Raw genomic sequence first — 26,558 nt, forward strand, 5'->3', positions numbered from 1 at the left:
GCAACAATTCAGTAGCTCATGTAAGAAATTTAGTCTTGATTCATATTTTGTACATGGGTATTAGCTAAAGTTATTCATAAACTTAAACAGAAAAGCTAAAAGGATCGATTTCTTAGAAAAGAAGGGCAGTGAGGTGGGAGTAGGTGGGTGAGTGGGTGGGGAGCAACCTCATAAAAGCAGAGGGAGGGAGGATGGGATAGGGAGTTTGCAAAGGGGAAACAGAGAAGGAGATAACATTTGAAATGTAAATAAATAAAATAAGCAGTTTTAAAAAGATAACCAGAGAAATGGCTCAAGTTAACAGCATTTGCTTCTCTTCCATAGGCCCTGAGTTCAGTTCCCAACACCCTTGTTGGGCAGCTCACAATCTCCTCTAATTCTGGTTCTAATGGATCTGATACCTCAAGCTTTTATGGGCACCTGCATTCTTGTGCACATACTTACACACAGGCACAAATATCCACAGAAATAAAAATGAGTTGTTAAAGTAAATGACTAACTCTTTACGACCTAGGATGCCACAATGGTGCCTTGCAATATTATCAAAAACACCGTAAGACCACATATGTGTGTATAGCTAAATATACGAGACTCTATCAACATTTAATAATTTGGTGGCCGAGATGACTAAAGTAAAAAGCTGACTCAGCACAGAAAAAAGCATTTTAAATTCTAATAAGGAGCTTATATGAAAAGTTTATATCTACATATATATTATCTTTCTGTCTGGTCTGTATATCTATATTCACTACATGTTATTCTTAACATTTCATAATAAAAGGTAATATTGCTAAAATTATATTTTTATGATGTAGGTAGAGAGACAACAGACAATGTTGATCATTGGAAAACATATGTGATTTCATATTATATAATTATTAGTATGGCTACAGTCAGAAAGTAGATAATAACATAATACACTCTGGCAGGATGTAGAGCAACTGGAATCCTGTCCCATGGCTGGAGGTGAATGGAATATCAGTGCGACTGAATCGCAAAGCAGTGTGGTTGTGGCTAAAAGTGTCAGTCACAAAGTAACTGAGAATATCGCCCCAAAATTCTATACCTAGACATCAGCCAAATAGAAATGAAAGTTCCCTGAATTTCATCTAGCGAATACATTCCTACTAGCACATCTTGAATCTGGTTTTCGAGAGGGTGAGATGGGATCTTATTTATAAGGTGCTGCGAATAGTGACTAGGAATAGTGCTTAGAATAGTACAGACAATGTAATAAAGGTGTGTGCTCAGTAAGCTAGAACTTGTCTTTGAAGCAAAACAGGCCAAGTTAGGAGCATGTTTTACGATACCTGAAGAGAGCACATAAGGACCTCTTTGGTCTTCTAGTATTTTTCCTGTTTTTTTTCACTCCAGTCCAGCCTTCTCAAACAGAGTATTATTCACATCCCTAACAGTATAGAAGGCCTATTTAAGATATCTGAATCTCAATGGCAAAGGAAGAAGTCAAGAACTGGTGATTAGCAGATGCCCTACATTGCCCAACATTAGTTGCAGTCATTGAAATACCCTCATCAGTATTGGTGGTTTATCAAGAAACTAACTCGACTGGGGAAAAGTAACACAGAATAGCCAGGATACAGTTTATCGTCTCTCAAAGATTTATAGAGAGAATATGAGGGAAGTGATCTGAAATCAACTGAGAACCTGTTGAACAAGTTCAGAAGACACCTTGTAGATTCTGTGTATAATGAGATAAATCTTGAAGGGCTGTGAAGTACAACTGCAGAAAATTCTCAGTTGCCTTATCTTGCATGTAGAATGTGGTCGGATGGATCCGTAAGCAGAAGGGCAGCCATTTCCTTTTTGTTGTTGTTGTTGTTTGTTTGTTTTTGTGAGACAGGGTTTCTCTGTGTAGTCCTGGCTGTCCTGGAACTCACTCTGTAGACCAGGCTGGCCTCGAACTCAGAAATCTGCCTGCCTTTGCCTACCAAGTGCTGAGATTAAAGGCATGTGCCACCACCGCCTGGCAAGGGCAGCCATCTTAATAGGCATATAATTATTGTGTCTAGAAAGATACTTATATGAGAACTATGCCAAGTGTTTTACATTTTAAATCTTTCATTTAAATCTTTCAAAGTTCGCTAGCCACATACATTTTTAATTGAAAATAGATTTTTTTCCGCACAATATATTATGATTATGGTTTCCCATTCCCCAAATCCTTTAAGGTTCTCCCCATTTCCATACCTACCAAATCCACACCTTTTCTTTCTCTCACTAGAAAACAAACAAGCATCTAAATAGAAAATGATGAACGAAGTGTCCCTGGGCCAATGTTTGGCTGTGGGTCTCTGCATCTATCTGACTCAGCTGTTGGTTGGAGCCTCTCAGAGGATAGCCATGCTAGGCTTCTGTCTACAAGCATACCAGAATATTTTTAATAGCGTCATGGACTGGTGCTCATCTATGGAAGGGGTCTCTTGTTGGGCTGGTTATTGCTTGGCCATTCCCTCAGTCTCTGCTCCATTGATCCCTGCATTTCTTGTAGTCAGAATAAATTTGGGGCTGAAAGTTTTGTGGGTGGGTTGGTGTTTCTTTTACTCCACTGGTGTTCCTGCTTGGCTACAGGGTATGGCCTTTTCTGGTTCCTAGACCCACTGATGTGATTCTTAGCTACAGTTATTCTCATTGATTCTTGGGATTCTCCCCTATCCTAGATCTCTAGTATGTCCTTGAGATACTCCCCACACCTAACCTCCACTAGCAGCAGATTTCCATTCATTCTCATGGTCATCTGGCTATCATCCAGTCACTCTTCACACCTGATCCTGAACATCCCCCATTTCTCTCTCCTTTTCCTCTTCTACCCAGTTCAATCCCTCTATCTGCACTCTATGACTATTTTCTCCCTTTCTAAGTGGGATTCAAGCATCTTTGCTTGTCCCCTTCTTCTTGTTTAGCTTCTTTGGGTCTATAGAGCCAAACATTTGTTTCCTATATTTATGGATAATATACAGTTATAAATAAGTATGTACCACACATGTCCTTTTGCATCTGGGTTACCTAACTCGGGATGATATTCTCAAGCTTTATCCATTTACCTGCAAAATTCATGATGTCTTTGTTCTAAATAGCATCTGGGTTACCTCACTCAGGATGATATTCTCAAGTTCCATCCATTTTCCTGCAAAATTCATGATGTCTTTGTTCTTAATAGCATCTGGGTTACCTCACTCAGGATGATATTCTCAAGTTCCATCCATTTACCTGCAATATTCATGATGTCTTTGTTCTTAATAGCTGAATAGTTTTACATTGTGTAGTTGTACCCCATTTTCTTTATACATTATTCAGTTGAGCGACATCTGGGTCATTTCCAGTTTCTGGCTATTATGAATAAAGTTGCTATGGACATAATTGAGGAAGTATTCTTGTGGTGTGGTGGAGCATCTTTTGGTTATATGTCCAGGAGTGGTATAGATGAGTCTTGAAGTATAACTATTCCAGCAGTGGGAGCTATCCCTAAAGCTGTTGCATATCTGTGGAATAGGTTCCCCTTACTCAGATGCCTTGTCTGGCCTCAGTGGGAGAAGACACTCCTAGCCCTACCAAGACTTGATGTGCCAGGGTAGGGGGATACTCAGTGGAATCTCCACTGTCTCAGAAGAGAAGAGGAAATAAGAAGGTACCGTGGAAGTGGGGACCAGGATGGGGGACAACAAGTGAGACATAAAGTGAATTAAGAAAATCAAATTAAAAAATAAGATGAAATGAGATAAAATGAGATAAGTTAAACAAAAAACAAACTGGAACAAGCAAAATGAACAAAAATAAAAAATAAAATAAAAAATGAATAGCCAAAGAAGCAGCACAAATAACACATATACATGCACACACACACACACACACACACACACACACACATGAACACATAAAACCATAAAAACAAAATCAGGAACCATAATATATATGTAAAAGATCTGTAAGGTTAAAAAATAATTTCCCACAAAGCATTTTATTATATATTTTGAAATGGCAGATGTTTTATACTTGAAAATTCATTTGAAAGTTCAAAGAAAAACTTGTATTCTTAAAGGATATTGCACCTTAGTTTTGGCAATAATTTAAACCTTTATAATTTGATTATAATTGTGTATAAGTTTGTGTGTGCATCACACTATTGGTATGGCTCTGTATGCAAGTCAACAGATAATTATTTATTAAAGAAATATAATTATTTCTTCACTTCAATGAGATAAACCTGTCATATTTACAAACAGACTATATGCATGCATCCAGTGTCCTTTGGCAACTAATGAATATGATTGCATTCACTGTTTATAGAAAAATAAATATATTTTCTTTATAGACTTTTAAGGCAGAAGATTTTTTCAGTAGAAGAAGAAATAAATTGAACTGATTTTATAGATGCCTGTGAGGCCTCCATCTAACCATAATAAGCAATGCTAACATTTGTCATTGGAATTTAAAACTCTGTATTTTCATAAAACATACAGAATAAACCATGAGAAGTTGATGCTTCTGGATTCTTTTTCTTATGTAGTTTACCTGCTAGCACAATTTAATATAGAAGGAAGAGTAAAAGTGACACTTACTGTTTTTAATTTTTCATTTATAATCTGGAGTCAGACTGGAGATCATGATATTGACAACCTTGGCTAAGCCATATAATTCTTTTGTGCCTTGTGTCCAGTCATGTATAACACCAGGCAGTGGTAATATTTATAAATTTTATTTGGTGATAATATACATTGATGTATTGTAGAGGTTTCAAAAACTGCCAGGCAAATGGTCAACTTTCAATCAATTTGGTTATTGTTACTTTGTAAGAGCAATGATATTTTGAAGTAACAAACAGAGGAACCTGTCTTTCTCAATTATGAGACTTAACTTGTTTATGTGAGAAAATAACTGATGAGAAACAGCTTTAGTGAAAAAGGAGTCGAGTCTGAGGCCTGCGGGTGAGTGCACCCAGGAGCCCCCAGACACATTCTGGGGGATCCATAGAACCCATAGCCAGAGCTAGCAAGCCCTTTCCGCCGCTCGCCCCTCCTCCAGTCTGAGGCCTGCGGGTGAGTGCACCCAGGAGCCCCCCAGACACATTCTGGGGGATCCATAGAACCCATAGCCAGAGCTAGCAAGCCCCTTCCGCCACTCGCCCCTCCTCCAGTCTGAGGCCTGCGGGTGAGTGCACCCAGGAGCCCCCCAGACACATTCTGGGAGATCCATAGAACCCATAGCCAGCGCTAGCCCCTCCTCCAGTCTAAGGCCTGCAGGTGAGTGCACCCAGGAGCCCCCCAGACACATTCTGGGGGATCCATAGAACCCATAGCCAGCGCTAGCCCCTCCTCCAGTCTAAGGCCTGCGGGTGAGTGCACCCAGGAGCCCCCCAGACACATTCTGGGGGATCCATAGAACCCATAGCCAGAGCTAGCAAGCCCCTTCCAGCGCTCCTTCAGTCTGAGGCCTGCGAATGAGTGCACCCAGGAGCCCCCCAGACACATTCTGGGGGATCCATAGAACCCATAGCCAGAGCTAGCAAGCCCCTTCCGCCGCTCGCCCCTCCTCCAGTCTGAGGCCTGCGGGTGAGTGCACCCAGGAGTCCCCCAGACATATTCTGGGGGATCCATAGAACCCATAGCCAGCGCTAGCACGCTCCTTCTGCTGCTCGCCCCTCCTCCAGTCTGAGGCCTGCAGGGTCTGAGTCCCAGACCAGACCTCTACCAGGTCTGCAGTTGTGTGGACCCCGGATTCCACCTGAGACATACTGGAAGGTCCGCTCAACCCAGAGCCACAGAGGAACAACTGAACTCAGAGCATCAGACAACATACCCTGAGATATCCAAGAGGAGACACTGCACCCAGAACAGCAGACATCTAGCTGGACTGCTACCTTGGAGGCACCATATCCTGAGGCATCCTAGAGATACCACTGTAATCAGGGCAGCTGGAAAAAATCACAAAGACATCTGGACTCCTAGAAGACCAAACAAAAGCAAGACAACTGGAAAGACAGGCTTCAATCAGAGACAGAAGTACAGGTAGCACTAGAATTAACCAGATGGCAAAAGGCAGGCACAAGAACGTAAGCAACAGAAACCAAAGTTACATGGCATCATCAGAACCCAGTTCCCCCATCATAGCAAGCCCTGAACACCCCATCACACCAGAAAAGCAGGATTCAGAATTAAAATCACTTCTCATGATGATGATAGAGGACTTTAAGAAAGACATAAATAACACTCTCAAAGAACAGATAGAAACCCTTAGAGAGGAAACACAAAAATCCCTTAAGGAATTACAAGAAAATGCAACCAAACAGGAGAAGGAATTAAACAAAACCATGCAGGACCTAAAAACGGAAGTAGAAACAATAAAGAAATCACAAAGGGAGAACACCCTGGAGATAGAAAACTTAAAAAAAAACGATCAGGAGTCATAGATACAAGTATTACCAACAGAATACAAGAGATGGAAGAGAGAATCTCATGTGCAGAAGATACCATGGAAAACATTGACACAACTGTCAAAGAAAATGCAAAATACAAAAAGCTACTAACCCAAAATATACAAGAAATCCAAGACACAATGAGAAGGCCAAAGCTAAGGATAATAGGAATAGATGAGGGGGAAGACTCCCAACTTAAAGGACCAGTAAATATCCTCAACAAAATTATAGAGGAAAACTTCCCTAACCTAAAGAAAGAGATGTCCATAAATATACAAGAAGCCTACAGAACTCCAAATAGTTTAGACCAGAAAAGAAATACTTCCCGCCACATAATAGTCAAAACATCAAATGTACAAAACAAAGAAAAAATACTAAAAGCAGTAAGGAAAAAAGGCAAAGTAACATATAAAGGCAGACCTATAAGAATTACACCAGACTTCTCACCAGAGACCATAAAAGCCAGAAGATCCTGGACCGATATCATACAGACCCTAAAAGAACATAAATGTCAGCCCAGACTACTATACCCAGCAAAACTGTCAATCATTATTGATGGAGAAACCAAAATATTCCATGACAAATCCAAACTTACACAGTATCTCAACACAAACCCAGCACTTCAAAGGATAATTGGTGGAACACTCCATCACAAGGAGGGAAACTACAACCTGGAAAAAGCAGGAAAGTAATCTTCCAAAAACCGTAAAAGAAGGTAGCTACACAAACATATCTCCACTGCCAATAACAAAAATAACAGGAAACAACACTCATTTTTCCTTAATATCTCTTAATATCAATGGACTCAATTCTCCAGTAAAAAGACATAGACTATCAGACTGGATACGTAAACAGGACCCAACATTTTGCTGCATTCAGGAAACGCACCTCTGTGGAAAGGACAGACACTACCTCAGAGTAAAAGGTTGGAAAACAATCTACCAAGCAAATGGTCCCAAGAAACAAGCTGGAGTAGCGATTCTAATAACAAATAAAATCAGTTTTCACCCAGAAGTAATCAAAAAAGATAAAGAAGGACACTTCATATTCATGAAAGGAAAAATGTACCAAGAGGAACTTGCAATTCTCAACATCTATGCCCCAAATGTAAGGGCACCCACATACATAAAAGACACTTTACTAAAACTTAAAGCATACATTGCACCCTACACAATAATAGTGGGAGATTTCAACACCCCACTCTCAGCTATGGACAGATCATGGAAACAGAAACTAAATCGAGACACAATGAAACTAACAGAAGTTATGAACCAATTGGACTTAACTGACATCTATAGAACATTTCATCCTAAAACAAAAGAATACACCTTCTTCTCAGCACCTCATGGTACCTTCTCGAAAATAGACCATATAATTGGTCACAAAACAGGCCTCAACAGATACAAAAAGATTGAAATAATCCCCAGCACCTTATCAGACCACCATGGATTAAGACTTGTCTTTGACATGGACAAAAACATCAGAAAACTGACATACACTTGGCAACTGAACAATGCTCTACTCAATGATAACTTGGTCAAGGAAGAAATTAAGAAAGAAATTAAAGACTTTTTAGATTTAAATGAAAATGAGGACACATCATATCAAAACATGTGGGACTCATTGAAAGCAGTACTAAGAGGAAAAATCATAGCTCTAAGTGCTCACAAAAAGAAAGTGGAAAGAGCATACATCAACAACTTGACAGCAAACCTGAAAGCATTAGAACAAAAAGAAGCTAGTATACCCAAGAGGAGTAGACGGCAGGAAATAGTCAAATTCAGGGCTGAAATCAACCAAGTCGAAACAAAAAGAACTATACAAAATATCAACAAAACCTGGAGCTGGTTCTTTGAGAAAATCAACAAGATAGACAAACCGTTAGCCAGACTAACCAAAGGGCGCAGAGACAGCATTCAAATTAATAAAATCAGAACTGAAAAGGGAGACATAACAACAGAAACAGAGGAAATTAAAAAAATTATCAGATCCTACTACAAAGGCCTATACTCAACAAAATTGGAAAATCTGGAGGAAATGGACAATTTTCTAGATAGATACCAGGTACCAAAGTTAAACGAGGAGCAGATAAACCACCTAAACAGTCCCATAACACCTAAAGAAATAGACACAGTCATTAAAAATCTTCCCACCAAAAAATGTCCGGGGCCAGATGGTTTCAGTGCAGAATTCTTTCAGACCTTCAAGGAAGATCTAATACCAATCCTCTTCAAGTTATTCCATCGAATAGAAACAGAAGGAACACTACCCAGTTCATTCTATGAAGCTACCATTACACTCATACCTAAACCACAGAAAGACCCAACAAAGAAAGAGAACTACAGACCAATCTCTCTTATGAATATTGATGCAAAAATACTCAATAAAATTCTCGCAAACCGAATCCAACAACACATCAAAACAATTATCTATCAAGATCAAGTAGGCTTTATCCCAGGAATGCAGGGATGGTTCAATATTCGGAAATCCATCAATGTAATCCACTACATAAATAAACTCAAAGAGAAAAACTACATGGTCATATCACTAGATGCTGAGAAAGCATTTGACAAAATTCAACATCCCTTCATGTTAAAAGTCTTGGAAAGATCAGGAATACAAGGCCCATATCTAAACATAGTAAAAGCAATATACAGCAAGCCAGTAGCCAACATCAAACTAAATGGAGAGAAACTTGAAGCAATCCCACTAAGATCAGGGACTAGGCAAGGCTGCCCACTCTCACCTTACCTATTCAATATAGTACTGGAAGTCTTAGCTAGAGCAATTAGACAACAAAAGGAAGTCAAAGGGATACAGATAGGAAAGGAAGAAGTCAAAATTTCACTATTTGCAGATGATGTGATAGTATACTTAAGTGAACCTAAAACTTCCACCAGAGAACTCCTAAACCTGATAAACAACTTTAGCAATGTGGCTGGATATAAAATCAACTCAAACAAATCAGTAGCCTTCCTCTACTCAAAGGATAAACAGGCAGAGAAAGAAATCAGGGAAATGACACCCTTCAGAATAGCCACGAATAAAATAAATTATCTTGGAGTGAATCTAACAAAGCAAGTGAAAGATTTGTATGACAAGAACTTCAAGTCTCTGAAGAAAGAAATTGAAGAAGATCTCAGAAGATGGAAAGATCTCCCATGCTCCTGGATTGGCAGGATTAATTTAGTAAAAATGGCTATCCTGCCAAAAGCAATCTATAGATTCAATGCAATACCCATCAAAATTCCAAATCAATTCTTCATAGAGATAGAAAGAGCAATTTACAAATTTATTTGGAATAACAAAAAACCTAGGATAGCGAGAACTATTCTCAACAATAAAAGAACCTCTGGGGGAATCACCATTCCTGACCTCAAACTGTACTACAGAGCAGTAGTGATAAAAACTGCTTGGTATTGGTACAGAGACAGAAAGGACAATCAATAGAACAGAATTGAAGACCCAGAAATGAACCCGCATACCTATGGTCACTTGATATTTGACAAGGGAGCTAAATTCATCCAGTGGAAAAAGGACAGCATTTTCAACAAGTGGTGCTGGCTCAACTGGAGGTCAACATGTAGAAGAATGCAAATTAATCCATTCTTATCTCCTTGCACAAAGCTCAACTTCAAGTGGATAAAGGACCTTCACATAAAGCCAGGTACACTGAAAATATTAGAAGAGAAGTTGGGGAAGACCCTCGAATACCTAGGCACAGGGGAAAAGTTCCTGAACAGAACACCAATGGCTTATGCTCTAAGATCAAGAATCGACAAATGGGACCTCATCAAATTGCAAAGCTTCTGTAAGGCAAAGGACACTGTCAACAAGACAAAATGGCAACCAACAGATTGGGAAAAGATCATTACCAATCCTACATCTGATAGGGGGCTAATACCTAATATTTACAAAGAACTCAAGAAATTAGACGCCAAACAACAAAATAACCCCATTAAAAAATGGGGTACAGAGCTAAACAAAGAATTCTCAACTGAGGAAACTTGAATGGCCGAGAAGCACCTTAAGAAATGCTCAACATCCTTAGTCATCAGGGAAATGCAAATCAAAACAACACTGAGATACCACCTCACACCAGTCAGAATGGCTAAGATCAAAAACTCAGGTGATAGTAGATGCTGGCGAGGATGTGGAGAAAGAGGAACACTCCTGCATTGTTGGTGGGGTTGCAAGCTGGTACAACCACTTTGGAAGTCAGTCTGGCGGTTCCTCAGAAAATTGGACATAGCACTACCTGAAGACCCAGCTATACCACTTCTGGGTATATACCCAGAAAATGCCTCAACAAATAACAAAGACATATGCTCCACTATGTTCATAGCAGCCCTATTTATAATAGCCAGAAGCTGGAAAGAACCCAGATGCCCTTCAACAGAGGAATGGATACAAAAAATGTGGTACATTTACACAATGGAATATTACTCAGCTATTAAAAATAATGAATTCGAGAAATTCTTAGGTAAATGGATGGATCTAGAAAATATCATCCTGAGTGAGGTAACCCAATCACAAAAGAACACACATGGTATTTACTCACTGATAAGCGGAGATTAGCCCAAAAGTTTGAAACAACAAAGATTCAACTACCAGATGACACGAAGCTCATGAAGAAGAAAGAACAAGTGAGGATGCCTAGGTCTTTCTTAGAAGGAGTAACTAAATAACCAAGGGAGCAAATATGGAGACAAAGTGTGGGTCAGAATCTGAAGGGGGGGTTGTAGGGAGACCATTGTGTCTGGGTATTCATTCCATAGGCAGTCACCAAAAATAGACGATGATACGGATGTCAGGATGGGAAAGCTGACAGCAGCCTGATAAGGCTGTCTCCTTAGAGGTCTCTCAGAGTCGGACATACCCAGAGACAGATACCCACAGCAATCCATTAATCTGATCAAAGTTCCCAATGGAGGAGTTAGAGAGTAAATTGAAGGAACCGTGAACCATAAGGGCTGGTGGCCCTGTGAGGAGAGCAACAATACCAACCAGCCAGAGCTCCCCAGGGTCTAAACCACCAGTCCAGGAGCACATAGGGAGAGACACATGACTCCAGCTGTATATGTAGGGGAGGATGGCCCTGTTGGGCATAGGTGGGAGACAAGATCATTGGTACCCTGAAGGCTGAGCACTGAGGGGGGGGGATCTGAGGGTGGGGAGGGAGGCAGGGGGTAGGTGGGTAAACACCTTCATAGAGGCAGGAGGAGGGGGAGATGGGATAAGGGGTTCCTGGGTGGTGGGGGAAATATGGTAAGGGGATAAAATTTGAAATGTAAATATTATATCCAATAAAAGAGGGGAAAAATAGAAAAGCGGTTAGAACCAACATTCTTAATAAAATGTCAGCCCTCTTTAAAAAAAAAACTATCTTGATACTAAAATTTGTTTTGAGAATTGTATATTGCAGAATGATCAGCCTTGGTGTATCTACTCAACAAGCAAGCTGGGCAGACCTGCTCAAACCTCTGAGGTCCGTGAATTCCTTCTAGAGGCAACGAAGACACAGCATCAGAGGATTGTCAACTTGCTCTCCCCCCCACTCCTCTTCTAATATCTCAACGCCCATAATCAGCTTGAAGAAGCTAATGATGAGTCAGCGACCCTATTCCCTGGGCATGGGGACTAAGGTGGTAAATGTTGGGCTGTCTCCCTAGGGAAAAGTAGTGGTTTTGTCGGAATAGAGAGGATTAGCTAGGGTTTATTGCATAGCCATAACCTATTAGTAGAAATCTGTATAATTAATATCAAGATGAAGATATAAATTCTTAAATGGCACCAATTTACTTTGTTTACAAATTTTAAGGTTTTCATTGGCATGAGCTTCTTAGTGATATAAGAGTGAGATGAATATTGTTACTCTCATAGGCATTGTACCAGTATAACACACTTAGGAATACAAAGCTTAGACCCAGTCCTTCTTCAACTTTTTTAACTGATTTGAGATGGTCAGCCTGTGAGTTAAGGGACTATAGCAAATTCATGACTTGGAGTTTATTATAAGGGTGTTCTCTATGTTTTATTTAGAAATAGCTGAGTGGAGTTAACAGGCAACAGTCCAGATTACCTTACATGGATAGCTGGTTTTCAAAACATCAGAAATCCTTAGAATTGACATGACAAACATTTCAGTATTAATGTTCATTTTCATTAGAGACCTGTCTGCTCCGGACAGCTTCCTATGTTAAATTCTAAGAAGAAATTGAGCATCCTTGGAGTTACTCCAGTTGTGGTGAGAAAGCCACTAGGCAAGAATTGCCACTTTCCTTCTACAGACAAATTACTGTCCAGAAAAGGACACACTTGCAGAATAGTCGACTGATTATATCTGCCTAGACAGAGTAATCAGCCCTTAATAATTCTGCAGCACTAAGGTCTGTCAGATGATCCTGGGCCAGAAGGCAGAAGAACAGATACTCCAACGTTTTGAAGTAGAGCGAGTGTCCAGGTGTTCAGAGGTCTCTATAAATTGGCTAAGTTTTAGAAGCTATGCTTTGTGCTTCCCACAATTATAGTCAACTCAGTCATTCTGGATTTCTGACGGGGTTGAAAACTTATAGCTATTTACTTTGAGAGAAAAGATCTGAGTGTATGGTCATCAGCTGACATTCATCCTAAAGCCAAGGAAAAAGCCAGGTTCAGAACTAAGTGTTTTAGTTAGGATAGATGACAGAGGTGCTGGTTAGTCAACAAAAGGATGGACTGGGTATTAGGACTATCTTGTACCTCACTGGTACAAATAGGCATAATTATGCTCTAATTGTATTTTGAGAGAAAAGTTTTCTTTTAACAGGAAGGGTGATGTGTAGGAGGAGCTAAGGTGGGAGGAGTACTGAGAGGAAGAAAAGGAGTAAGAAGAGGAGAAGAAGAAGGAGAGGAGAAGCTAGGTGATGAAAGAGAGATAGAGGGGGGAGAGAGGGAAGCAGATGTTCATGTATCTCCACCAGTCAAAGATAGTTGATATATCTAGGTTGGGTAGTGGGTTACACCTCTGATTGAACAATACCAAACTTATAAAGCCTATGATTAACATTTCTTTAAAAAAATGTATAAATGCAAAAAGGAAAAGGGGGCATGGGATAGGGGTTTTCTAAGTGGGGGGGGGGGAATGGGGAAAGGGGATGGTATCTGAAGTGTAAATGAAAGATCTAATAAATAAAAATAAAAATAAAAATAAAAGAAGAAAAAGGAGTCATTCTATCTGATAGGTAGCAGTTCAGTCCATCATTGTGGGGTAGGTGGGACCACAGCTAGAGCAGGTATGGTCGAAAGAATAGCTGGTGTCACAGTGCATAAGTAGTCAGGAAGCAGAAAGTGACCAGGAATTGGAACCTGGATATAGAACTTTAAGATCTGTGCCCTCTCATCCACCTTCTAACTTTGGCACAAATTTTTTTAAGTGAAAAGCATGCTTGAACAAGAGACCTGAAAAATCAGAACTCAGTGGTAACTGTTCTCTGCTGAAGGGTGAAGATTCTGCTAATTAACTGATTTGCTTTAAGAATATTAATAGAAAAAGTATGTATTATCCACCCCTCCAGGAAAAAAAACAAATGTTAAAAGATTTTTCTTTTTTTGTGATTGACCAAAGTTTGGGCCCTAAGGTACAACCTGATGGTAAGGAAATATTTATATAGAATTATTGAACCTCCTAAAAGGGAGAGTTCGCAAAGCATAAATGTTTCTCACATATAGGTTACTGGAAACTGGTTTCTGAGAAGGCATCTATTGGCAGCTCAGTCTATGGGCAGCTATCTTTGATACTGCTATTTTTTTTTTTTTATAAAGTCTGTTCCCACTCTGCATCTACACCCCAGTTCTGGGTTCTTTGGGTTTCCTAGAACTGTTTTTAAAGTTGTGATGTCATCCATTCTGTGCTGCTCCCCTAATTCCTTTCAAGACTCAACAATTTATTTCAGATACAAGATGGCTTTGGTTTTATTTCAGGAAAAATTTGAAGTGAAGGTAATTGTAGTGGGAGGGGGAAAACAATGGAAAGAGAAGAATGTTAATGAAATAGTAGCAATGTCTCCTCAGACCAAAGTGACAGTGTTTAACCTATCAACCGGTTTTCTACCTGAGCAGTTTCCAAACACTATAGAAACTTGGCAGTGGCACAGGGGTGCTTTCAGATCTAAAGAACAATAAAGAATAAGCAGCTTGTAGTGACTTTGAAACACTTTCGATTACCCCACCAAGAGGACAGTTCATTTGGAGCTCTGCTGTCGTGGAGCTGTGAGCTTGGGGTTGGCATAGTATTGTGCCGGCTGTTCACACTTCAAACTGTGACCTAGAGCTTGGCTGGGATTCCATGAGGTGGGGTGGGGGATATCTCTGGTGTCTTTTTGTTGGTGAGCGTTCCTGATTTTCACTTAAGGATGGTCTGGCACTGCTGGATAGGAAACCAGATGGGACATTGTCTGCAGAGCCCAGCTGATGGGAGTGGAAGGGTGTAAAGGATGCCAGGAAATTAAGTGGTGACATACTGCATTTAGTAGGCAGCTACCATGTGCACATTGTGTTTAATTAGCACTTTTGCAAGTCACAAGCATATATTCTGTCACCTCTCGTTGTTTTCATTGTATGCTATTATGTACTTTAATGAAATCTTAGGTCTTTGAGTGAGTCCTGCTTAGAATCAGCAGCAGATTAACATCATGTGTTACCCCTACCCCCTTTGTTCATGCCCATCATCCTCTACCTCCCTACAAATAGGAATTATAGAGAAAGAAATGAAATCTGATTCTGTTCCCTTAGTGGAAATTAAGTAGGGAGATGGGTCAGAGAAAGGATTAACAACCAAAGGAATCAAACACAAGCAGAATCAGGGTAGAAAGAAGGTAAATTCTCATAAGGAGATGCCATGGAAACCAGAAGCTCACAGTGGAATGGACAGCAAAGACAGAGAAACTTGGGGACTGAACCCCCCCCCCAAAATAGAGCATAGTCCAAGGGTGTCTCTAACATGAATGAAGCAAGGTGAGAAATTGCTGAAGGAGAGCAGTTTCTTTGTTTCTTGATGGTTAGGATTGACCAATGGGTAAGTTCCATTTTGTTTGGTGTTTTGGGATCTGGTCTCATTGAGTGGCCCAGATTAGCCTGGAACTCATTACATTCGTGAGGTTGGCCTCAAACTTAACAAACATCCTTGTTTGAGCATCTTGATGCTGAAATTATAAGCATGAAACACCAAGTCACATTCAAAAGGAAAAAAGTTCTTGAATTTTAAGCTTCAGGTTTATTCTGACTTATATTCCTGCTGTTAGAATTATTAAAGATGCTTGCCTTATCTATATTTTAAAGGAGACTCAGTGTATAATAATGTATAAATCCATGACACATCTCAGAATCTATTATCCTTCCTTCCACTCTCCCTTCTTCCCTTCCTTCCTTATTTCCTTCTGTTTTCTTTTAGTTTATGTATACATAGGTTCCCTAATTTTCTGTGTTTAACATGTGTGTACAGGTGCCTTCAGGGTCTACAATGGGGCAACAGGTCTCTTAGAACTGCAGTCACAGAAACTTGTGAGCCACTTGATGTGGGTACTGAAATCCTAAGCCACTTCTCTAGGCCCTGATCTGTTCTTTAAAGACCCTGTGCAATGAGAGCCACTTCCTCTCTTTAACTGTACTTGGCTGGATCTAGGACAGTGTCTGTTCCCATACAGATTAAACTGAAGAAGAGCTTTTAACATTTTAGAACAAATTGTATTTTATTGTATTTTTGACCAAACATCTTAAATAAGTGCTTTCATCTCTTACAACACACACACACACACACACACACACACACACACACACACAATATCCCTATTGATACCACCACTGTCATTACTACTTAAATCCAAATAAGACACCTTATGTATAAACAAGAACTAATGAATAGAGATACTATAGGGAAAGCCAACCATTTGCCGAAAGTACACCTTTGCATCAAAAAACAAAACAAATCCCAAAATCTTTTTTTTATTCTTTTTATTTTGTTTTTTATTTTTTTGGACTGGTCCTTATTTTTTTTAATTTTATATTTTATTTACATTTCATATGCCATTCCCTTCCCCCATTTCCCCTTCCTAGAAAACCCCTATCCCATGCCCCCTTTTCCTTTTTGCTTTTATACAATTTTTTAAATGTTAATCAAAGGCTTTATAAGTTTGGTAATGCTCAGTCAGAAGTGTAACCCAATACCCAATCTAGATATATAAACTATCTTTGACTGGTGGAGACACGTGAACATCTGCCTCCATGCCCCCCCTTCTCTCTCTCATCACCTAGCTTCTCCTCTCCTTCATCTTTTCCTCTCCTTACTCCATCTCTTCCTCTCAGTACTCCTTCCCCCTTAGCTCCTCCTACATATCACCCTTCCTGTCAAAATAAAACTTTTCTCTCAAAATACAATTGGAGCATAATTATTCCTAATTGTACCAGTGAGGTACAAGATAATCCTAATACCCAGTTCATCATTTTGTTGACTAACCAGAACCTCTATCATCTCTCCTAACTAAAACACTTAGTTTCAAAATCTTTTTTTAACTGCAACATATCATCAGTTTACAATCCAAGTAGAATGCCAATCCAATAGTTTAATGCAAGGTACAAAAGTCTTTGCTGCATTGACTTGACTAGCTAATACTAATACCAGTTAGATGTATTCTCTCCTACGTTTACCATTATTCTTCCTATATCATATTAAGAAAACTACTGTACTTATTTTGTTTCTTTGTAGTGGCATAGATTTTTACAACAGGTATAAATTGAATGAGTTCCAATGCCAGGATTATCTACTGCAAGATAATCTTATCTTGTACAAAAAGTGTTGTTATGGGATTCAGTCTTATCTGAAGGCAGCATAGAATATGTCCAATCTCTAATGTACTAACACTGTGTGTGTGTGTGTGTGTGTGTGTGTGTGTGTGTGTGTGTACACGCACATCCAGCCTATGCATGTGGAGGTCAAAAGACAAACTCAGTTATTGATTCTCAGATGAATACCATCTTTTTCAAGAGAAGAAAGTGAGCAGAGGTTTTGTGAACTCACCATAGACATGGAAGGCTACCATGTTTTCATGGACTTTTGGTTAGAACAAATCAACCAAGGCTAACATCAAAACAATTATGAAATCTAAACAAGAAAAATCTGGAGGCTCTTTATAATGCTTCAAATATTCCTTGAAGCCTCTAGTCAAATAGAAAGCAAGCAAACTCAGGAAAGTTTGGCAGCTTAAAATTTAAGTAAGTTCACATACTTAGAGCAATTTGATTGTGAAGTTACATATAAGTAACAACAAGGACTGAAATTTGATTGTTTCCAATGAGGGGACCCTCTCCAAGCTTCATTGAGAATCATTGTATGTTTCCCTCTTCAGTCTGCATTCCATCAGCCTACTATAGTCATAGCTATGGCACAAGGTCCCAGGTTTTTAAAAAAGAATTATTGGATATTTTATTTACATTTCTGATGTTATCCCCTTACACCATTTCCCCCCACCCAGGAACACCCTATGCCATCCACCCTCCTCCTGCTTCTATGAGGATGTGCCCTTACCCCCCATTCCCACCTCCCCTCCCTCGAATTCCCCCACACTTGGAGTCCAGCCTTCATGGGATCAAAGATCTCCTCTCCCACCTATGCCCAACAAGGCCATCCTTTCCTACATATACAGCTGGAACCATATGTCCTTCTCTGTGTGCTCCCAGGCTTGTGGTTTAGACCCTGGGAGCTCTGGTTGGTTGGTATTGTTGCTCTCCTCATGGGGCCGCAAACCCTTTCAGCTCCTTCAGTCTTCTCTCTAACCCCTTCATTGGCAACCCCCTGATCAGTTCAATGGTTAGCTGTGAGCATATGCCTCTGAATATGTCAGACTCTGGCAGACCTCTAAGTAGACAGCTATATCAGGCTCCTGTCAGCATGTACTTTCTAACATCCACATCAGTGTCTATGTTTGGTGACCACACATGGGATGGATACCCAGGTGGAATGGTCTCCAGACAGCCCCGTTTTCAGTTTCTGTCCCACACTTTGTCTCCATATTTGTACCCTTGAGTATTTTGTTACTCCTTCTAAGTAGAACCGAGGCATCCACACTTAATCTTCCTTCTTCATGAGCTTTATTCTTGCAAATTACTTTCTGTAACACACATTTCTGGTTGCCTCGTTAGCTTAGGGATCACATTTTTGCCTCTTTTCTATTTATATACTGTGTGTTTTCATTTGCAAGACTTGCAACTTACTTCTGTGAGATGAAGTATAATCTTTATGTCAGAGGGAATACAAACATAATAAGTATATTTTGTTTCCTAATACATGTTCTTCAATTCCTTGTTTTCTTGCAAACAGACAACTTATTTCTTTTTAATTCCTAGAACTATATTGTGTGTTAACCCAAATCTTCCTCTATTAGTAGTTTGTTTAATTCATCTATCATTACCTCAAAGCTTCTATGTTATTTTGAATGGCATTCAAAAGTATAGCTGTTATTCACAATAGAAATTTTTTTTGATAGTGGTGTAGCTCAGTGTTGAGTGGTAGCCTAGCAAACAGAGCACCCTATATTCAATTTTCAACATGGAAAAACAAATATCACAAAAAGGCTTTACTGATATCGATGTTACCTACTTATCATGATACAATTACAACAAAACCTTCATACAAAATAGTTTTGTAACTTTACTCAATAAAATGTGGCTTTTTATATTCTACCCCTTATTGGGTATTTTATATTACCCTTTATTTATTTAGACAGTTATATTAGTTATTATTGACAGATTTGACTTACCAAATCAAGCACCACTAAGCTAAAGTCCAGACTTTACAAAACAGTGTTTTAGACAGTGTTTTAACTTTATTGCTTTATTTTCAGAACATGTATTTTTCATAGAAATATATTTTCCACTTTTAATATCAATCACATGTGTCTTTTTCAGTGGGATTGCTACAGATTCATAAATTCTGTAGATATTTAAAAAATTGCTATTATCTCTACTTTGTTAATTATTTCCTACTGATTTCATGTTTTCAGTTTCAATAATTTTTGTCTTATTCTTTCTCTTCTGCTTGTTTTACTGTTTCATTGCTTGTTTCTTTTGGTTTCTCAGAGTTGGCTTAGATTGTACTCACAATGGTTTTCAACCTCTGGGTTACAAACCATTTGGGTATAAAACAACACTTTCACATGGATTGCTTAAGATCATTGAAAAATACATATATTTACATTATTATTCATAATAGTAGCAAAATTACAGTTATAAAGTAGCAACAAAAATAATTTTATGGGTGGAGTTACCATAACATGATGAAGTGTCTTAAACGGTCATAGCATTAGGAAGTTTGAGGATCTTCCTAATAAGTTCTAGAAACTATGTTATAGGTACTAGAGTTTTGTTCTTTTCTTATGCATTTATCTAATGCCATCAGTTTCTTCCTAAGCATGGGCTTAGCAATACATTTTATTGTTTAATGCATTATGTATTTATCTTTTCAAACTGTTATAAGCTTTCCTGTGACTTTTCATTTCCATGTATTAGTTTGAAGTGTCCACTTTTACTTTCAAAATTACTGAGATTTCTCCATTATGATTCTGATTTTTACTTGAAGTTTAATTCCACTGAGATTTGATAAGATATTTTGTATCATTTATCTTTTATCCATTTTAATATTTATTTATAATTTGACCTATTTTGGAGACTGTTCTATTTGAATTTGAAAAGAATGTATACTTTCCAACTGGCAAAAGTACTTTTTCTTTTGCTGGGTCTTACATTGTAACTAGGATTGCTTTATAATTTTCCACATATCCTAGATAAGCCTTGAACTCACAGAAGCTCTCCTGTCTCAGCCTTCTAAGCACTAGTATTATAGGTATGTGCCGCTGTAACAAACCTGGGTTGGGTTTTCTATAAAGGTGAAGCATATTGACTGTGCTGGTCAAGTCAATTATTTCCAAATGTCTTGCCTAATGATCTATCAAATACTAAAATGAAAACGTATTAAAGTGTTGAGGTGCAAGTTGTCTCCAACTTAAAATTGTTAAACTTAAGATGTTTTGATGTTATAAAGATCCAAAACCTTTATATTCATTAGTGAATACACCTACAATATATTACTGGACAATTAATAGTCTATGAAGCTCTAAGAATGCCAGTCAGTGGCAAGTAACACCATCACCATGAAAACAGTAATCCTTACTTACTTTAAAGCATACCCTGTCCTTCTAACCTATGTTTTTTGGTGAGCTAAATGAAGTCAGATCAATTTGAATTACTATGTTAGTAACTTACAGTGTGTTTAGCAGAAACAGCTCTGCCATATGTCAAAGATCTGAAGTGGACTTTCATATTTTTAATGCAGTCCTGAAAGTTATTGCCTCATTGATTTACATTCTGTACCCAGGTACATGCTCATAAAGAACTGAGCACATTTAAGATTTTCAGATGGTTCTCTTAATTCTCAATAATGTTCTGTTTTCTGAAATTTAACGGCTAAATTGAACATATTCATTCCAGTATTTTTCCTAATACTACAGTGACTTATCTTTCTCCATTCTTTTCCTTTTTATCAAATGTACCTATATTTAAACTGATACTCCTATAAGAAGGTGAAGAGGAGGGGAACCCTATAGGAAGACCAGCAGTCTCGACTGACCTGGATCCCTGAGATCTCTCAGATACTGAGCCAACAACCAGGCAGCATACACTAGTTGATGTGAAGCCCCTGACACATATACAGCAGAAGATTGCTTGATCTGGTTTCAGTGAGAGAAGATGTACCTAACACTCGAGAGACTTGAGGCCCCATGGAGTGGGGAGTCTGGTGAGAGGAGGCCTGGGGGGCATCCTCTTGAAGACAGGGGAGGAGGAATAAGATGATAAACAGTTGGAGGGCATACTAGGAGGGGATAATGACTGAACTATTAAATAAGATTAAATAATAATGATAATAATAATAATAAATGGACACACACAAACACACCAAGGCACACACACACAACCATCACACATTCCTTTTTATGATACTTTCACATATGTAAGCCATGTGCTTTGTATGCAGTCCCCATTTCTCATCTTCGGACCACTATCACTGATCCCTTTCCTCCTTTCTATAACTCCACTTCTACTTTCATATTTATGCCTTTTTGTGTACATGACCCAGTAGATTAGTTAGAATTCCATAAAGGAGCATCAGGAATACCTTATAGGACCATGAAAGCTCTTCTTGTATTTACACAAATGAAGAAAATGTCTCTCTCTTCTCCATTAAAATTCAGCTCTTTTTACCTATTTCTTTTAACTGATATAATTTGTTCATTTACCAAGTGACTAGAGCACAAGCAATTATGAGCAAGAGTTATATATTTTATTGTTATGCTTTGAGATCTCAGGCCACAGCACACAGAAAAGTCTCAGATGAGAGGAAAGAAGGGGTGGTGGAGGAGAAAATCAGGAGGTCAGAATTCAAAAGTGGGGAGAACATTCCCTTTTTCATCAATCTTCACATTTGGGTTCTTGATTGTGGCGAGGTGTATATCAGCTCATGGTGTCAACTCCATCCTCTAGGCCTTGAACTTGCAGACATAGGGTAAGGCTGAGCTACAATAATTCTCTCTCCACCTCAGAAATCCTGCAGACACAGAAGTGTAAGTGGTCTAGATGTTAGAGTCATTGTATCATCTTTTTGAGTGTCTCACTCCAGGGGAAGAAGAAACAAAGGAAAGAGAGACACGAAAGAAAGATGAGAGATCAAGAATGGGAAAGACTAGAAAAGCATTGGTTTTCAGGGAGGACTTCCCTAGTCTTACCTGAGGCTCGTGACAGGGCACCACAGTAATTGCCTGAGGAAGAGGAGGGATTCGTCTCCCAGTTGAAGTAATTCATCACATCAGCATTGCTCCACTCCCATCCGCCTCTGTTGGGTTCTTGGCCCTAGAAGTGGGGAAGCCATGGGAAATGAATAACCACTGAAGCTCTGCTTACATGATCCCTTTCTGGGAATAGCTGATACTTATGTTCAAAATCATGGAATTGATCTATTCTTTCAGATGCTGGCCAGAATTCAACCTAAATATCTTCCTCCTATTACCATATCCCCAGTGATAATTACAATCTGTTTAAACCCCAAAAAAGTTAGCATGACCCTTGAGGAATATAGCAGATTATTCTTTTGTAAAATTCTCTGAACTTCAAGGCCCACATAGATTCTGGAAAGAACAAATACAGATATCTTCTCTCTTTTGTTCACTCAAACTTATAGGTACAAACATTCTCAAACTCACAAAAGGGATTTTGAAACACTAATTGAGGAACTTTGTAAAGGCTGACCATGGTCAGATAGACATCATCTGAAGACTAGGGACCTCCACAGAGTTAAGGAACCCATTTTTGCTCCAGTTATAATCCAAAATATTAGCTCTAGTTATAATTTGGGCTTTTCTCATAGAAACACAGAAAGTGAACTTGGAAACAAAATCAATGAGAGGGAAATCAGATGGAAGGAGATAGTATCTCACCAGTGTTGGGTCATGAAGCCCAATCCACACGTTTTGGCCACTGTTACCATTGCTTTTAATCATGGAGGACACAAAGGAAGCTTCAGCTCCACTGAGCACAGACACAAGATGTCCTGAAGGCCTCTTCTGGCAGGCCAGCTAGGTAAAGGGGGGCAGAATTAGTGGCAGACTGAAACTTCATTAGTTAATGGCAAGCAAATGTAGATGGTAGAGGTACTGAATGAATGACGGGATGTTCATTTTGATTCTCAAGGAACCATGAACGTTGGAGCCCCCTTCTTTTGTGACTGACAGGTACCTCCCATTGTTTCCCTCCTCTGCACCCTCAAGTACTCACATCTGCATCAAACCAGTTTTTAGATACACTAAACATGGCGTAGCAATAGGAACCATAGGCACGGGAGCCCTTGGGACAGCTAATGCGTGAAGACGGAACATCTTCCTTGGCATCTTCACCTTGAGTGGAAGGAGATAAAGAAAGTGGTGTGGTGAAGTGGATAGGAAGGTCAATTTAGCAAACGTTGATGAGGCCTGCCTTTTGAGATTAAGTCAAGAACACAGAGTATCAGAGTACAGACTATACAGAATACACAATACAGAATACATAATATCATTTCTCGCTAAGAGTCTTCTTGGTCTTGAGATTGGCCTACTTTGTGGGAAATTTTCTTCTTTTAATTTCATGCTTCACTCTTCCCATATTATTCATAGATTCCTAATTCTAGGGCTGTCAATTTCTAAATTGGCCCATCCAACCCTTATTTTTCTCAACAGTTCATTAATGACTTCCACACTTTCCTTCAACCCATTATCTAAAATTGCTAGCAATATTGGAAACTCTTTAATTTCAGGAATGAGCTGCCATGATACCATCTATCATTAGTGACTTAGAGGGAAGCAGGATGATGGTTCTGTTTCAGCCAGTTATCTTATGTAAGACTCTCTTTATCATTATCACATGAGACTCTCCAGAACCTTCCTTTTCTGTTTGACTCTGGACACTCAAGGGACATTCACTGGACACTCTAAACTTTACCTTGCACGTGAGAAAGGAGCATCAGGCAGGAGAGCAGCATCCAGGACATGATGCTGAGGGCCATACGAGGCAGCATCTTGTCTGTAAGGAAGGAACGACCAGAGTCATGGTGAAGAGAACATGTTGAGAGGACCAATCTGTTCTGTCTTCTTTAACTAACTGCAGGAAAACTAACTCTCTCCTTCTTTGATTCTGGAATGAAAAGAATACACCTTGTTCCCTTCCCCTGAAAACACCAGGTTCTCTATGCTGATTCTCAGAGTCCTGTTTTTTGTGAGAACAAGACCATACCTTCTCCTGTGGTATAATGGTTGAACCCAAGAAAGCAGCTACTTAGCTATCTTGCAGATACCTTGGATGGTTTGTCAGGACAGAGATGACTGTTTTTATAATAATATTTGAGGGAGGGGCATCAAAGTGAATAAGCAGAAAGCTTATGCAAGTCAGGGAGGTAGGTGGTGCTTGGCATGGAGTCTAAGGGGTTCCCATCAAAAGTACCAGTTTCTTCCTGGCAAAGACTATAAACTATTACATATGTGGTCCTTTCCTGTTAGCAGCCCTTCTGTGTTTGTCAGGTGTAGGTGCAGTTTGAACTTTCTCCACCCTCTCCCAGATACTTTGTTCTGGGAAACTTAGGAAAATGATAGCTGAGCTACAGATTATGCTGTGAAAACATTTTCAAAATATTCTAACCTTGAGTTTACTGAATAAGACAAATATTAGCAGGGTACTTTTGATACACTCTAATGAAGAAACTTTAACTATAGATTAACATGTATATTTCTTGGTACTTGATCTTGTAAGATTTAAAATATATTAATGATTAGATTTTGATTACTTAGTATTTATAACAATTGATGATGGTCATAAATTAGTTGAAAGAAGGGAAAAGTATAAACCAAGAAGAAAAAGTCTGAACTTGTACCAAGATTTATAGGAAGTTTGATAATAATCTTTTGAGTCAATATTTTAGCTAAGGTTTCAAAAAAAACAGTGGCTGAATGTACTTTTGTGGGAAGGTTGAGAAACAAGGCCATGATTTACTGTAATTCTGAATTTGTCACTTGATATTCAGAGTCCTGTTCTCAAACTTTGGTCAGGCACTTGTGGGATCTTTTAGATTCCCATAGAATGACTTTGATGTAATTTTCATAACTAGGATAAAGCGTTGTATGTGCTGTTTTTATGGTACCAACACTTGTGTTTACGAGGCTAAGGAAATTGTAGATAAATGATTAATTTATCTACATTAATTCAGCCAGAGTCTTTAACTTGTGTCAATCACCCATGCATGTTCAAGCAGAAAGGAGTTGACATTTTACACTAGAATGACCTTAAACTTCTTTGTTTGCAAAGAAGATAATTAATGTTAACAAGATTCATAATTTAAATACTTTAAAACACTGGGTTTCTCCCTGTGGACTAATGTTTGTCCTGAGGAAAAGCAAGGCTAAAATGACGTGACACACATGTGGTTTTCAAAATATGTGCACATTCTACAACATGCTTTTAAAATGCTCAAATAGAATTGGTAAATTTTCTGTTCATTTATTTATTTACATACCAAATGCTGCTCCCTTCATGTCCCACTACCAGAGTCTCTCCTCCATTCTCCCTTCCTTCAACTCTGGGAGGATGGGCTTCCCAGGGTATCCTCCAATGCTGGAACATCAAGTCTTTGTAGGATTAGGTGCATCCTCTCCCACTGAGGCCAGACAAGTCAGTTCTCTGCTACATATGTGCCAGGGGCCTCTGTCCAGCCTGTGTATGCTCTTTGGTTGGTGAATTAGTCTCTAAGAGCTCCCAGTGGTCCAGGTTAATTGATATATTGGTCTTCTTGTGGAGTTTCTATCCCCTTCAGGGCTTTCAATCCTTCTCCCAACTCTTCCATAAGGGTCTCTGACCTCTGTCCAATTTTTGGCTCTTGGTATCTGTATCTGTTTCAGTCAGCTGGTGAGTAGATGGCAGTTATGGTAGGCTCCTGCCTGTAGACATGTAGTACTATAACTAGTGATGTGAATAATATTGATGATTTGGAGATAATTGGATATATAAACTTTTCTGAGAGGAAAATAATTTGAGAAGTTGTAATTATTGTCTATTAATTTCTAAAAAATAGATATGAATGTATTTAATGATATATCAAAATAGATGCAACCACTAAAATAAAAAATGTTGAATTCAAACAATGAATTAAGAAAATAAAATACCAAAATACTCAACTTTTGAGAGAAATATATGAGAAGTCACTTATGTAAAACACATTTATATTCTTATGTGGAAAAATTCAATGGAAAAATAATAATCATGAGATTATGGGTGAAACATGAACATTTGACAAAGTTAAGGTGTTATGTATTTACATGTTGACATGAAAATTAAAACCATATTACTTGGGATGCTTTTATCATTTTAAACTCAATACAGTACTTATAAGTGTTATATGTTTCACTCTACTGCATTATACATTATAATATTTATACACTCTACTACATTAGTGACAGAGATTGGGGTGTTGATGAAACAAGGAGGCAAAAAGGGGGTTATTGCTATCTCTTAGCAGCAGACATGTGGA

General features: G+C 38.8%; 1 protein-coding gene across 1 annotated transcript; it reads right to left on the reverse strand.

Moving 5' to 3' along the window:
- Positions 1 to 21,775: 21,775 nt before the first annotated feature.
- Positions 21,776 to 24,406, reverse strand: LOC117715502 (regenerating islet-derived protein 3-gamma). Its single transcript, XM_034512348.2, has 6 exons — positions 24,275 to 24,406; positions 23,984 to 24,064; positions 23,285 to 23,403; positions 22,948 to 23,085; positions 22,240 to 22,363; positions 21,776 to 22,061 (listed from the first exon to the last, which is right to left on the reverse strand). The coding sequence occupies exons 2-6, from the start codon at positions 24,057 to 24,059 to the stop codon at positions 21,994 to 21,996; spliced, it is 525 nt and encodes a 174-aa protein (XP_034368239.1). The 5' UTR covers positions 24,060 to 24,064; positions 24,275 to 24,406; the 3' UTR covers positions 21,776 to 21,993.
- Positions 24,407 to 26,558: the final 2,152 nt, after the last annotated feature.

This window comes from Arvicanthis niloticus, chromosome 9 (assembly GCF_011762505.2).
Source record: "Arvicanthis niloticus isolate mArvNil1 chromosome 9, mArvNil1.pat.X, whole genome shotgun sequence".
NCBI classification, from domain to species: Eukaryota; Metazoa; Chordata; class Mammalia; order Rodentia; family Muridae; genus Arvicanthis; species Arvicanthis niloticus.